The sequence below is a fragment of the Eptesicus fuscus genome, chromosome 17 (genome assembly GCF_027574615.1).
Source record: "Eptesicus fuscus isolate TK198812 chromosome 17, DD_ASM_mEF_20220401, whole genome shotgun sequence".
Taxonomy (NCBI): Eukaryota; Metazoa; Chordata; class Mammalia; order Chiroptera; family Vespertilionidae; genus Eptesicus; species Eptesicus fuscus.
Genome location: NC_072489.1, coordinates 20,655,265 through 20,670,736, shown reverse-complemented (window position 1 = coordinate 20,670,736; position 15,472 = coordinate 20,655,265). Strand labels below are relative to the sequence as shown.

The window sequence follows — 15,472 nt, the reverse complement described above, 5'->3', positions numbered from 1 at the left end:
AAGCATTAATTCAGACTCTTAGTACTTGACAGGTAATTAGCGCTTAAGTTGTTAAAAGGGGGAAATAGGTATGTTACTTGTCTGAGTTTCACGCCTTTTGCAAATTAGTATCACATTTTAAATATATATATACACACACACACACACATATATTTTTATTGATTTCAGAGAGGAAGGAAGAGAGAAAGAGAGAAACATCAATGATGAGATAGAATCCTTGATTGGCTGCCTCTAGGGGATCGAGCCCACATGTACCCTGCCTGGGAATCAAACTGTGAACTCCTGGTTCATAGGTTGATGCTCAACCACTGAACAGCACCAGCTGGGCAGTACAACTTCTTAACATATACATTGATCGACTTGGATAAGTTATTCCTTCATGTCATCAAATCAGTTTAAGCCATTTAATTGTACTTCGACCAGTTATTCCCAAATCTGGCTGCACATGAATCACTTAGTACTTAAAAAAGTTTTCCTGGCCGAAACCGGTTTGGCTCAGTGGATAGAGCGTCGGTCTGCAGACTGAAAGGTCCCGGGTTCGATTCTGGTCAAGAGCGTGTACATTGGTTGCGGGCACATCCCCGGTAGGGGGTGTGCAGGAGGCAGCTGGTCGATGTCTCTCTCTCATCAATGTTTCTAGCTCTCTATCCCTCTCCCTTCCTCTCTGTAAAAAAAAAAAAAAAGTTTTCCTGGACATAGACTCTTAAGATTCTAATTCAGTTCTATGATTGGGCCTGGAATATATTTTTAAGAAGTGTACCAGTTGGTTCTGAAATAATGTATCAGTCCTTGTTATAAATAAGGAAACTTGTTCAAGATTATATAGTTTGAACAAAACTAGATTTTATCTCTGTCCAGCATTCGTTTATCACTCCCCTCACAATCTGTAAGCATATACTTAGGTTTAATATTAGGTAGTCAGCCTGTTTATGCTTGGATAAATTTGATCCATCATTTTCCCTCTTACTCTTTTTTTCCCTAAAGAACATCGATACATTGAACTCTTCTTGAATTCCACTCCTGGAGGCGGCTCTGGAATGGGAGGTTCTGGAATGGGAGGCTACGGCAGAGATGGAATGGGTATGTATAGTTTTGTAAAGTAAATGGAGTTGAGTTAGACACTTAGCAATCAACCTCAAACTTGTTTGTTTTGTTTTTAAAGATAATCAGGGTGGTTATGGATCTGTTGGAAGAATGGGAATGGGGAACAATTACAGTGGAGGATACGGGACTCCTGATGGCCTGGGTGGTTATGGTAAGTGTCTTTGGTTACTCTGGTTCAGTTTGTTAGTCCCCATATGTGGTGCAGACTGTCTTCTACTTTGGTTACTTCCTATTAAACACTCAATGTCTTTTTTTCTAAGGTCGTGGTGGTGGAGGCAGTGGAGGTTACTATGGGCAAGGTGGCATGAGTGGAGGTGGATGGCGTGGGATGTATTAGAGCAAAACCACCAACATAATAGTCCTGACAACAGAATCTGGTCTACTAGACTTTCTTACAGATTTAATTTCTTTTGTATTTTAAGAACTTTATAATGACTGAAGGAATGTTTTCTCAAATCTCATTTGGTAAAGCAACAGATTGTGATGGGAAAATCTGTTTCTGTAGGTTTTATTTGTTGCATACTTTCACTTAAAATAAATTTTTATATTCAAACCACTGATGTTGATACTTTTTATATACTAGTTACTCCTAAGAATGTGCTGCTTTCATAAGATTTGGGTTGGTGTATTTTATTATTGGCTCTACAAGAAGTAGTAGTAATTTTAGAGAACAATGATTCACCTCTGCATAAGCTGCAAATCTTAATGAGACACATGGAATAGAGCTTGAAAAAGTGTGTAATAACTTTAATTTCTCCTGGACAATACTGCAAATAAAAAACCTAAAGATTGGTTTAGATGGGTTCAGGAGTACAAATTCTGTTAATTCTATATTAATCTTTTTCAAATGTTACTTATCAGGCATAGCTCTGAAATGTTGATGAGGTATCTGGATTTCTGAATATTCATAATTGTGTTACCCAAGGATGGGAGTGTTGGAAGTTTAAATTCTAGCCCTAGATTTTAGAATAAAATCCCCTCACACTTGACTGAAGTACCAAAAAAATGTCTCCAAAAAGTGATAGTTGTAAGTTATCTCAAGTTTAGACTAGGTTAAGGTTCCAAGTGACATGAGAATTCAGTACAAAGGTTTTAACTATGGAGTATAATTCTCACAGGTGTATTTTCAGTTTAAGCCCAATAGTTAAAACATTTTTTTAATAACTGTATAAATAACCTTTAAAAATGTAAGAGACGAGTCCATGTTGTAGTCTTAATTAAAATGAGAATCCTACAGTTGGATTTTGTATCAGATATCTGTTTGGAGTTTCAGGGCCATTGTGTTAAATACTATATGTAGCAAGGAAAAGGTGCTTTTTACTTTTAATCCCTTTGATCAATATGGCTTTTTTCCAGATTGGCTAATGGATCAAAATGAAACCTGTTAATGTGAATTCAGTTATTGAATTTGTTACTTGTTTTTGCTAGAATGTAATAAATATCAATGTGGGAGATAATAGTATGGCGTCTGTCCTAGAATGCTTTGTGTCAATTACTGATCATAAATCAAAGGTACTAAATATGTCTAACTGAAGATAAGACAAAGTGATTTCTGCCTTAGAGAAGGTAGCTGTGATAGCCCGTCAACTAAGCAACATTTCATCTTAATGCCTGTACCTAGTCTCTTAGCTATCCATTTTAGTCTCTTACTAAAATTTTAGAGGTCCCATGTGCTTTTATTTTCCCATGAGTAAAACTATATAATGTTATCAATGAAAATTGCTCTTCTAAAGCAGGGTAAGTTTTCAAATCTTTTATTTGTATTATAAAATTCACATTTTATTTTAAAATATTACAGGGTAGAAGGATTACAATCACAATTCCTTGGCACCATGATAGCATTATCGTGGTAGTACTGGCTAGATAAGGGAATGGTATGTGAAGTTTGCAAATCTTCCTTGAAAAACAAACGTGTAGGTTCACAAAGTACAAATGAAAAGCTTTGTAACATAAAAACTGGTATGTGTTTTGTTTCTTAAGAGCTAAAACTAAATGGAGCAAATTGTATTCCTGTGTCAAAAGCTTGCCTACAAAAATCTCAACTCAGTGGTGATACATGAGTTTTGAATAGCAAAGAACTGAAGGAGAGACTAAAACTCAGTTAGCCAGCCTTGGAATTTAAGCAAAAAATCACTTTTTTAAATTTGTTCTAAGCACATTAATAAAAAACACTTAGTATCATAAAAATGTTCATCCAGCAATACAAAACAGTTTCAATAATATAATTTATCTCTTCAACATTTCTATTAGAGCATTCAAGAAAGACCACCTAAAAATCTGTCGGTTCTGCCAGAAGACCTCAAATTGGATTATGGAGAAAAAATCTTTTAAGTAAAATACTTAATACTTTGGCAATTTAAAAAAATAACTTTTAAACTTTTAATGAAAGTATGTACTCTGAGGAAAAGATCCTGCAAAATAAGTAACCCCCATCCCCATCCTAGGGGGTAGGGGGAAGCCATGATTAAATTCACTAAATACAATGCTCCTAGGAATAAGATTATTCTAATATCACATTGTTTGAAAGGTTCACAGGGGTAAAGTGCATGGCTAAAATCTGACTTTAAAAAAAAAAAAAAAGGAGGGTCCCTAGTAGTGATGCCATTCAAGTGATTATATACAAGGGGTAACTTGATTTTTACAAATTAAATTCTTGTATATGCTATAAGCAATACAATGAGATTAGTGTTTATTCAATCTCATGCTTGAAATGGTTCAAGTATGTATTTCGTGGCAGGGCTGAGACCACATCTTCATCTGCTAACCAACCCTGGTTTAGAGGTGCTCAGTATGTGGTAAATTTTTTACTCTATATGCAGTAGCAGACCACTGCAATATTAATGCTTAAAAAATTACTGGAAAGATCTGCAAGTAGCAACTTACGGTAAAAGGATGATGATTTAAACTTCCTTTCAAAATAAGGAAAAGGTTGAGGCAAAACAATAAACTCTTTAGCCCACTATATCTGAAAGATAGCAACTACAACACTGGTTTTAGGAGCAAGACCCAAAGGAAATACAGCATAAAATATTGGCCTTTTCTAATGCAACATGAGCAAAGGGCCAAATAAATATAGTTGACGCCTTACCAAGCTAATTGAAAATCTGTTGGAATGTTAACATAAAAAATTCTACACATTTCCCATCTTTCTCTGAGAACCATGAAGCTTTAAAGTGCATTAAGAAAATTATAGGCACCATCAAATATCAACTTGGCGATCTGGAGAAGAAAATCTGAAGCCCTATTTTTAAGAAGGCCTTTATAAAATAAGGCAACTGTGTTAGCTATGCTATCTGGCCTTATCAATGTTATTAAGAGTTACATGATTATTACATGAACTAGGAATTAAGTTGAAGTTATTTTATAGCATGCCCTGTTGAAATTTTTAATAATGGAAAGGAAATAACAAATTATACAACTTTTTAATTCCCAATAATTGAAGATGTGAAAGATAAAACTGGTACCAATACTGTCTGAAAGCTGCTTAAGAAGGGCTGTCTGAATATGTTGTGCACGTATTCATACATAACATTTATCATTAGTGCTTCCATATAATGATTTCGCTTTAGAACCTTATGGCAAATTAGATGAGCATCTCTGAATCAGCAACGCATGACAGGAATCACAAACCCGTACTGGCTTTGGTGAAGAAGGCAAAGGCAGTTCGTTGTCAGAGCAAGCATTACAGAAAATTTCCCCACAGTTTCTACAGTGGTGCTATTATTGGGAAGAAATCAAGAGAAAAAAATTTGAATAAAATTAAAAGCCATATTTGCACTGAAACTTTTGGACTCACTTTCTACTTCACTTACCTTTCTCTTAGAGAGTGAGAATTCCTTTTCACATAGCTTACAATGAGTTGCTTCTTTGTCTTTCAACCAAACCAGTCCCTAGTAGGAGGAAAAATTAATGCTCAAATTGGTAACACTAAATTACATGTGGAAACATTTTCAACCAAGAACACTTTCTAGGAATGTATACAGGTGCAGAATCCAAAATTAGTCTCGCCTGGCCAGAGTGGCTTCCTGATTGAGCATTGACCTATGAACTAGGTGGTCACTGGTTTCATTCCGGTCAGGGAATGGCCTGTGATGTGGGCTCGATCCCCGTTAGAGGTGGCAGCTGATCAATGATTCTCATTGATGTTTCTATCCCTCAATAAGAAAAAAAAATTTTTAGATGAGTCCTTTCTCTTTGAGATATACTGAAATAGTTGTAAATTAAATGTGTGAACATGGATTCAAAATAATCAGGAGGGACAGGATGTGGGTTGTGTATATATAAAACAAGATTAGCCACATGTAAATACTGAAACTGAATAATGGTTTGTTTTTATTCTACAATTACATATGTTTATATTTCCATGAAAAAGTTTTTTAAAATAAAAACCTATTACTAATGGGAGTTTTCTTTAAGGAAAGGACCTTAAAGATTAGTCTAACAATTAAGGGCAAATTTTCACTGAAATGCATTTGAGTTTGGCATTAGGTTTACTTTATATAGTAATTCCCTAAAACTTGATAATTTGGAAATCGGATATTTGAGTTAAGACTTCACCTTAAATTCAGTTTCACATGGCCATTAGTTTCCCTCAAGTTCTATAACACAAATTTAACAGCTACTGTGTAAACCTTAGTAGAAAGTGTATGTAGTCTTAAACAGGTGGGAGTTAATTTCTTACCTAAAATTTTTTATTTGACCCATTCTTAACCAATCAAGATCTTGTCTAGGGAAGAACATTTTTTCCTTATAAAAGCAACTTTGTTAGATGGTGTCAGTTTTAGAATAAAAAGACCCAGGTGGAGAGTCCTCGATGCTTCTGACCTCTGGGGCATAGGGACCTTGATCACCTAACTAGAGAAAAATCCTCCAAGATTCCTGACAAAACTGTAAAGGAAAAAGGACTAAGCATTTACAGATAAAAATCACAAGGTCAATTTCAGATATTACTGTTTTACAGTCTTAATAACTAGCATTATCTCCTAGCAGAAAACAAATGGTGTTGGGTTAATTCATTTGAGGCAGTCTAAGGCTCCTTGGAACACAGGATTGTAAGAAGTGAGGGCTTTAAAAACCAGATAGCTCCAACACCACCTGCAAAGAATCAAATTATTTGAATTGTGGATTATTTTTCTTACGCATAACATGGCACCTTAAAAGAGTATGGGGGGGGGGGGGGGAGAAGAACACCTGTAATAATCTGAACAATAAAGATTTATTTAAAAAAAGAGAGAATCCAGTCCTACTTGCGCACCATAAAAAAGGGAAGTGATTTACCAAATGCCCCAAAGCCACCTGTTGGAAGCAGCTTTCCTTCCTGCTCAGCTTTGCCTGTAAGGGATGGAGGGAGGACCCGATGTGAAGCAGATTCCCAAGCAGCACCATTAGATTCAGAGAGAATCTCTCTGACATCAGAGCTGGACTTTTCAGACTTAGAGTAATTTGACTGAATTTACCCTGCCTGTCTCCCAAGGACAGGCTGAGATCAACTACAGCTCTCATTTTATCAGGAGAAAATGCAATCCAGAGAGCTGTAGTTGCTTTCTCAAGAAAATATGGCTGTTTATAAGCGGAGCCAAGACTATAAGAGAACAAACTATTATTCTGCAAACAAATAGCTATTTTTCTCTGCTCAATTTCCAGAATGTAAGTCACCCAACTTATACACCACCACCACCAGACAGGACATTAGAGTATCCTTTTCTGGAGAAACAACTGCCCCAGAGGAAAGTGGGGTCCCCTCACTCAGCCCAGCTTGCACCCTCCAATCCAGGATCCCTGTCACAATCCTGGACCACTGGCTCCTAATCGCTCACCTGCCTGCCTGATCGCCCCTCTTGCTCCCCCCGACACACACACACCAGCCTGGTCGCGCCACAGGGCCTGCTTGTTCAGTCATTTGGTCGTCCCTCGCCCCACTGCCAGCCTGGTCGCCCCATTGCAGCCTGCTTTGTGATGGTGTGATGGTCAATTTGCATACTACCTCTTTTTTTATATAGGCTCTTCTAACTGAAAAATATTTCAGTCTTTAAATAATAACAGTAGGGCAAACATTCCTACCCATCTCCTTAAAAAGAGCAAAATAAAGGCATATGCAGATGTGCAAATTCTTAAAGTCTTTATCTTGGGATTCACCATTTTCTAAGAAGATACTGAAGGATGCACTGACCAAAACAAGTGAGTAAACCAAGGAAGTTCCGGGAGTTCTAACATGAAAAAGGTAAAGGGAATTCTAAGAATGGCAGTAGAGCAGAGAGCATGACTGAAAGGGAAAAAGAACAAACCAATTACCTGATTCATTTACCATGTGCAAAATATTTACCAAGCATTTTATACAGGTATAAGAAAATGTTGATATTCAAATACAACTAAATTTTAAAAATAAAAGGCCATTAACTTCAGAAATAAAAAGCTGAAAAATATAATTACAATATATTACTTGGCCTAGCAAAGAATAGTATTTAGTTGTAATAAAGAAATTTAAGTGGGGGCGGGGGGGGAGAATGTTAAGTGAATTCCACAAAAATTTTAATTATACTGGGAGGACAGTAAAAGAAGACACACCAGAGTGAGAGGGAACAAAACTCATCCATCATGTTAACCAGGCAATAGGTAGGTCTAAAATAGATCTTAAAGAGCAAACAATATACAGTAGGTCCTCGAGATCTGTTCCTATGGTGCGACATAACGTGATTTTCACCATAAGTCGGAACCTACCTACATAAGCACCTACGTCATTCACATGGAGCACATACACAGCAGTAATGAAGTGAAACAGTAAAAAAAAATTTTTAAAGATAACAATTCCTGACCTTGTGGTAAATAAATAATAATAAACATAAAGCACATATGTACATACATCAAAATGATGGAACTTTTTATAAATAAATGAGAGATGGCGACATAACCCGAGGACTGCCTGTATACTGCATATTATTTAGAAACAGGGATAAATGCCTGAAGAAACTAGAAGAATTGGAAGTAGTTCCCTTTATGAGGACGGACCTAAGGTGCATAAGGGACGAGGATGAAGAACAAGAGACTGCTACCATAATTTATTTCTAGCACTATCTTGACTTTTTACATTACTTTCATGTAGCGCTTGGATAAAAAAGCAAAATGGGTAGCTTATGCAGAAGGAAGCCATCTGTCACTGAAGTACTCAGACTATTTTCTCTTGTGTTGTATACGGGATTCTTTCATCCATCAAACGCATTCAGAACCATATACTGATAAATTACACCAATCATTTTCACATATCTTAACCTACCCAACATTCAAAGCAACCCTATGTTTGATTCATAAGCCCATTTAAGAAGAGGAAACACTAGTAAGTAATATACTGGCATAGGAACTCAATGATTCTCCAATTCAAAGGCAATTCCATTCTGTCATGCCCCATTTTGTAGGAAAATGGACAAAATTATTTGCAAGGTCATTTCCAATATGAAAAAAATTAAAATGTGGTTCCAAAAGTATAGGGAAGAGCTGAATTCCCCATCACACAGGCTCCCCACATTCAGTGTTTCTGCCTCTATAAATCCTGGGATTCAATAATATACCTTATATTTATATGTCTTTACCTTCTACTGAAGACTTTACACTGGAGGGGGGGTCCCTCAGCCCGGCCTGCCCCCTCTCACAATCCGGGAGCCCTCAGGGGCAGGAGGCAACCCAGTGTTCAGGGGAAGGTGACACCCCCATCACAGCTCTGCTGCTGCCACTGTCGTCAGCGCAAGCCTCGGCCGGCCCTGGGCGGCTGGGGGTTGAGGGGACTGGGACTAGGAAGGTATATATATACCTTGAGGAAAACACTTTCTACTCACCTGCAATGCTTTGTTGGCTTCTTTTATATCTTCTATTTTAAGTTTTGATCTAAAAAGATTACAAATAAGTCCAAATTTCAGTATATATATTTAAATATAGGACATCTAATAATTCACTAGAAAGGTACTGCTTTTACACAGAATATAAAATTGTATATCATACATGATTCTTAATAATCTTTGGCTAGTGGGATTATATTTTACATTTTCCTATATTTTCTGTCTGAAAGCAAAAATGTATTCTTTAAATTTAAAAATTGCTTTTTAAAAGAATACTGACATTTTCATGTGATTATGACAATGTTAGTATTAATAATTAGCTATCACTTTTGGCTTATGGTATGCCAGACACTATGCTATAAATTTTGCATTCATAATCTCATTTAATCTTTTTAATAAATATATTTTAAAGATGAAGAAAGTGAGTTCTAATGAGGTTTAGTCATTTGTAACAAGTCACAGAAGTGGTAACTGGGGAAGCCAGGATTCAAACCCTGGTCTGTGTGACCACAAAGTCCACATGCTACCATTATACACATTATTTGTCTAACAGGTGCAAAAGAGAGGAGAAATTACAGAAGATATAATAGTAATACTTTAATTGAATGTATTGGGTGACACTGGTTAATAAGATCATATAGGTTTCAAGTGTACATTTCTATGATACATGATTGTATATTGCATTGTATGCCCACCACCCAAAGTCAAATCATCTTCCATCACCATTTAAAAAATTTTTTTAACTTTTTATATTGCTGGTTAAAATACCTTTATTCACAAATATGGACTCTAAAAACCTTGCCTCTCTCTAATACAAACTGCCAAATATCCTAAAGAAAAGGGCTAGCTATCAGCCCAGCTTGGCTCAGTGGTTGAGCATATACCTATGAACCAGGAAGTCACGATTCGATTCCCAGTCAGGGCACATGCCCGGTTTGCAGGCTCAATCCCTGTGTGGGGGACACAGGAGACATCCGATCAATGATTCTCATCATTAATGTTTCTATCTCTCCCTCTCCTTTCCTCTCTGAACTCAATTAAAAAAAAAATGTTTTAAGTACTGAGCCAACCTCAGGCCCTCATCATCAACAAATTTTTAAAGAGATATTCATCATCCTTTGTATTAGGGAGGAATTTATTTTTACTTAATTCAATCTGATAACATGTAATCATAGGGATAGAGGATGAAAAAGAAGAGTATTTCAGCAGATAAACTGATACAGTCTAGGAAAACTCACAGGGCTATTGGTCCTTCCTTCAGCCCTGATTCAATTCTCGTCACTGCAGAAGAGGACTAAAGTTGACAAAGGTAGAATGTGTTTTGACTCACAATTGGCCCTATCCATATCTTAGGGACTATGAGTTTCATAAGCAGAAAAGGAAAACTAATAAAGCTGCCGCATAAAAATTCAAACATTAGTAAGGAAAAAACTACATATATCCTAAATAAAGTAAAAAGACAAATGACTAAGTGGGGGGAAAGAGGTATGCTGTGTACAACAATTAATTTACAAAGGTCCCATAAGAAAAAGATAAGCAATCCAACCAAAATATGTGCAAAATATAAACTCCAATACAAATGGAACACAAACAGAAGTTCAACCCTGCTCATGGTTAAAGAAGTATAAATAGTATTTTCAATGATCAAACTGGCAAAAATAAACATTCTCTCCTATTTCTTTCTAGAGAAGGGTTTTTAACACTGGAAGCGATGGGTAATTTGGCACTATCAAAAAAATATGAAACATTCTTTTTGGCCCAGCAATCATCTCTATAAACTTTTTAGATATACTCATTAATAAAGTATATAATGATATATCAAATATACATACAAAGATGTTCACAGAAATCCTGGGTGGTGGTGTTTTTCTAAATATATTTTTACTTATTTCAGAGAGGAAGGGAGAGAGAGATAGAAACATCAATGATGAGAGAGAATCATTGATCAGCTGCTTCCTACATGCTCCCCATGGAGGGAATCAAGCCTGCAACACAGACATGTGCCCTGATCAGGAATTGAACTGTGACCTCCTGGTTCATAGGTCAACGCTCAACCACTGAGCCATGCTGGCCGGGCAGGGTTATTTAAAAATTAGAAACAGTTTTTTAAAAATAGGAACAGTTTCAATGAAAGCACACTCGTGGCCCTGGCCAGATGGCTCAGTTGGTTAGAGCGTTGTCCCAATATATCAAGACTGTGGGTTACATCCCCAGGCCGGGTACAAACAAGAATCAACCAATGGATGCATAAATAAGTGGAACAAATCAATAGTTTTCTAGCTGGGTTGGCTCAGTGGATAGAGAATCAGCCTGGAGACTGAAGGGTCCCAGGTTCGATTCCTATCAAGGACACATGCCTGGGTTGTGGGCTCGATACCTAGTAGGGGGCATGCCGGAGGAGCCAATCAATGATTCTCATCATTGATGCTTCTCCCTCTCTCCCTAAAATCAATAAAATATATATTTTTAAAAAATCAATGTTTTTCTCTCGCTCCTTTCCTCTAAATCAATAAATATATTTGATAATAAACAAATAAAAATGATAGCACACTCATTCTAAGGAATATCTTTATGTACTGAGATGGAAAAACTTCTAACACATACTCTTAAGTAAAAAAAAGCACAAACTTCAGAAAAACATGCATATAGCTGAGTTAGACAGGGATTAAGAATTCAGTTTACAATGAAAACATTTATGAGACTGACGCGCTACCTACTGCGCTAACGAGGCACCTACAATGAAAACATTTAGTAGTCAAAATAATCCTTGAAAATTCCTTAGTCAATAAATTTCTGTATAGACTGTTAAGTGTATCTGACCTTGAGCAGTAATTTTCATGAAAACTAAAATTTGAGAAACAATGAACTAAAGGAAAAAAGTCTGAATTCAGCTATCTGAACAGTCAAAAGATCATGTTTTTAATAAAACTATAAAATTTCTTGTGTTGAAAGAGATGGGTGAAAAGTAAGACACATTCCTTGTTTAACTATTCTAATGTTTTAATATTAAACCTTTATGATCTTACTAAATGTAAACATATTATTTTTTGTTGTGGGGATTCTTCATTGTTGAGTCCCTAGCATTTAGAATAGTGCCTGGCACATAGCGGAAAGTCAAGTATTTATCAAATGAATGAATGGAAAAATGTAATAAGCACTTAGCACTGAATCTGGCTCAAAGTGTGAGTAAATGGATGCCAGAATCACAATGCAGCTGTTCTTTGAATTTGCAGAAATAAAAACTGTTAGAAAGCTAATGTTTCCTTTTGTGGTTTTAGTGAACTACTCTTTCTCCTGCCCTTAGAAACTGGTTTCAAACTTCTTAATGGAATCCCATCTTAAGCAAAACGCAGACCACAGAAAACGCAGAGGAATATGTGAGACAGAACATTTCTCTTGTCTTTGTAGGAACCCAACAACATTTCAAACCAACCACACAGTATGAAGCCAAGCCCTTACTCCAGACAAGATAAAATACCCTTCACTTCCCACAATGTTGGCTCCTTCTCAAAACACTCTGCAAAAGCTGTCTCCAGATATTTTTAAAACTTGGCTTCTGTTGTTCTGAGAAAAACATAACTCCTGAATACTTTGATTTAAAGAAATTAAAGTCTTAGCTTTCATCTCCTAGAAAATGTTCAGAGCCAAGATCTAATATGAAAACTTAATAAAATCTCTACCCTATAGTCTTATTTGCTAATCTTCAAAGTTTTTGTTTGGTTTTGTTTTTAATAGTTCTTTTTAAAAAAAATATATTTTATTGATTTTTTTACAGAATCAATACTCCCCACCAGGTATGTGCCCGCAACCAAGGTACATAACCTTGACCGGAATCGAACCTGGGACCCTTGAGTCCACAGGCCGACACTCTATCCACTGACCCAAACCTGTTAGAGGTGTTTTTAATAGTTCTTATCTTTCTTTTCTATATTTAAACTTTTCTGCCTGTTTGGTTTGGCACACTTAATAAAAATCAATGACTACTTAGTTGAAGGAAAAAAGATAAATTACTCGCTAAGTTTGTTGCCAAGTTCTTGAAGAGCTTGCTCCTTTTCATGATATATTTTTTTCAGCTGCTGATTTTCATCCTGGAGGTTAAGGAACTCCTTCAAAACAGTAAAAAACAAAAACAGACAACGCAATTTAAAAGAAACAAGAAAACTCCACATTATATACATACCATTAATTAGGAACACAAATCCTTTAGCTTTTTATATAAAAAACAGTATTGAGTGACAGATCTCAGAGGGGAGGGGGAACAGGAAAAGATTAACCAAAGAATTTAATACGAGAAGCCTGGTGCACAAGACTCGTGCACCCCTCAGGGGATGTCCACCTGCCGGCTTAGGCCCAATCACCGGCTGGCAGTCAGACATCCCTCTCCCAGTCCGGGGCTCTCGCAGTCCGGGACCCCTCGCTCCTTACCTCCCGCCTGCAGCAGAGGCAGGAGAGGCCACCTCCGCTGCGTTTGCCAGCCCCAGCCGTAAGCCCGGCTTCTGGCTGAGCAGCACTCCCTCTATGGCAGTGCACTGACCACCAGGGGGCAGCTCCTGCGTTGAGCATCTGCCCCTTGGTGGTCAGTACGCATCATAGCAACCAGTTATTCCACCTGTTGGTCGATTTGCATATTACGCTTTTATTATATAGGATATGCCTAGCCCGTGGATACAGACAGTAGTGCAATGAAGGCATGGGGTGGGGTGGGGGAGGTGGAGGAGGGCAAAAGGGGAAAATGGGGGACATCTGTAATACTGTCAACAATAAAAATAAATTTAAAAATAAAAAAATTATATGTCCAAAGCTCTTTCATAATTGCTCTATCAACGATCAACTATTTTCTATTCATTTAACCTCCTTACTGTTATATATATATATATACATACATACATATATATATATTTTTTTTTAAATATAATTTTATTGATTTCAGAGAGGAAGGGAGAGGGATAGAAATATCAATGATGAGAGAGAATCATCAATCGGCTGCCTCCTGCACGCCCCCTACTGGGAATTGAGCCCACAATGGATGCTCTATCCACGGAGCCAAACCGGCTAGGGCTCCTTCCTGATATTTTTTAAGATGACTAGTATAGTGTTTCCTTACTATAAACGTAAATTATGATTTGATTCTCTTTATAAATAACTTTCATCAAAATGTAATTTTTAAAAGTTTTACCACCATTTACTTTTTTAAGACTAATGATTTGTTGGGTCTCATTTCTAAGATGAGATAAGGAATCTTTTTCCTTTTGAAGATCTTCCTGCAAAGTCTGCCTCCATTCCTTCTCAATCTTCAAATCAGTTTCCAGTTGTGCCCTTGAATGACAAACAAACAGAAGCTCAGTACTGCTGCTCACATGACAGTTGTATGTATTCTTTAACAAGAGCATCTTTTTGGTTGATTATTTTTGCCTTTATAATTCATTTTAAGGCCACACTATACTATTACAACTAGTTACAGTAACAGTGTAGTGTGAGAAATATGGGATTTTATTTACATTTCTGTGCCATGTGAAAAATTTTACAACATCTAATGAAAAGTACTCTTCTGATATAAAAATTACAGCAACCACTAAATCAGTTTAACATCAGTAATAGAAAAACCAGCTGTGGTGCAAAGAGCTACTTAGATTACTGTTGGAAGCTGACCAATTACAGGACGGTAAGACCAAGGAGACACGGGAAAATCCTCACTGCCTCGGAATGCCAGCCCACATTTGAAAGCACTACTTCAACATTCTAACAACAGGCACTAGCTGACGAGACAGAAGTTGTGAAATTCCTTCATTTCAATAATTATTGCTCAGAAGTAGGTATAACGGGAGTATATACTAATAATGCTCCAGTTTCTAATACTTTACATTTTAATTACAATATATCATAATACTGAAAATATTACATTATTTTAATATTTTGTGTTAATGTTTTTATTATTTCTGTTTCCTCATTCAAGTTAGCATTTCCATTTACAGCCACATTCTTTTTCAGTGAAGTAAACTTCAGATTTTATTATTCGAGTTGATGAGAAGAAATACCTCAAAATAGAATTTACAAATTGTTGATAAATACTATTTTACTACAAATTTAAAAGGAATACATAGAGGCAAATATAATATTACTAACACTGAAGTAACCAAAGTACAGAGTGCCTTACTGAGTGAGTGGCCTTACCATCATCCACAATCAGAAAAACTAAGTGAAGCGAGTTCCCCTTCCTCCCCCGCAGCCCCACCCCTTTCCTCTCCCACAGGCGTGCACGTCCTAAACTCTAAGGGTCCCCCTGAGACTTGCATCCAGTGGAGCAATGGGCAGCAGCAGCTCATCTTGGGCTAAGCCTCTGGACCTGTCTCCAAGGCCCCCGTTTCTCACTTCTCAGGGAGCTTAAAGCAGCCCTGCCTGGGTCACTTGTCACTGTGACTTTTACTTCTCAGGGAGTCCACAGCCCTGTGTGGCTCACTTTCCTGTAACGTTCTAGAAGGCCAACGCAGCCCCGCCTAGGATCTCTCATGTTGCTTCTTCCATCCTAAGCCCTTCCTTGTTTC

The 15,472-nt window shown here is 37.0% G+C and overlaps 2 protein-coding genes across 11 annotated transcripts in view; one reads left to right on the top strand and one right to left on the bottom strand.

The window, feature by feature from the left end:
• The window catches only part of HNRNPH3 (heterogeneous nuclear ribonucleoprotein H3), a 45,447-nt gene that overhangs the window by 9,771 nt on the left and 20,204 nt on the right, over positions 1-15,472 (top strand). For 7 of the 10 annotated variants that reach the window (XM_028151440.2, XM_008145445.3, XM_028151436.2 and 4 more), the window contains 3 exons: positions 985-1,080; positions 1,163-1,255; positions 1,365-1,660. In XM_028151440.2, the coding sequence (XP_028007241.1) occupies positions 985-1,080; positions 1,163-1,255; positions 1,365-1,441 (266 nt within the window). In that variant the 3' untranslated portion in view covers positions 1,442-1,660. Of the gene's footprint in view, positions 1-984; positions 1,081-1,162; positions 1,256-1,364; positions 1,661-12,234; positions 12,288-12,338; positions 12,617-15,472 lie in introns of those variants that run through there. The other 3 variants (XM_054728988.1, XM_054728989.1, XM_054728990.1) reach the window with 3 other exon arrangements.
• Positions 2,843-15,472, bottom strand: part of RUFY2 (RUN and FYVE domain containing 2) — a 41,254-nt gene continuing 28,624 nt past the window's right edge. Inside the window, exons 14-18 of the mRNA XM_054728986.1 lie at positions 14,117-14,246; positions 12,942-13,036; positions 8,931-8,979; positions 4,917-4,994; positions 2,843-4,821 (exon numbers count right to left, since the gene is read on the bottom strand). Of these exons, the coding sequence (XP_054584961.1) occupies positions 4,678-4,821; positions 4,917-4,994; positions 8,931-8,979; positions 12,942-13,036; positions 14,117-14,246 (496 nt within the window). The 3' untranslated portion in view covers positions 2,843-4,677. The remainder of the gene's footprint in view (positions 4,822-4,916; positions 4,995-8,930; positions 8,980-12,941; positions 13,037-14,116; positions 14,247-15,472) is intronic.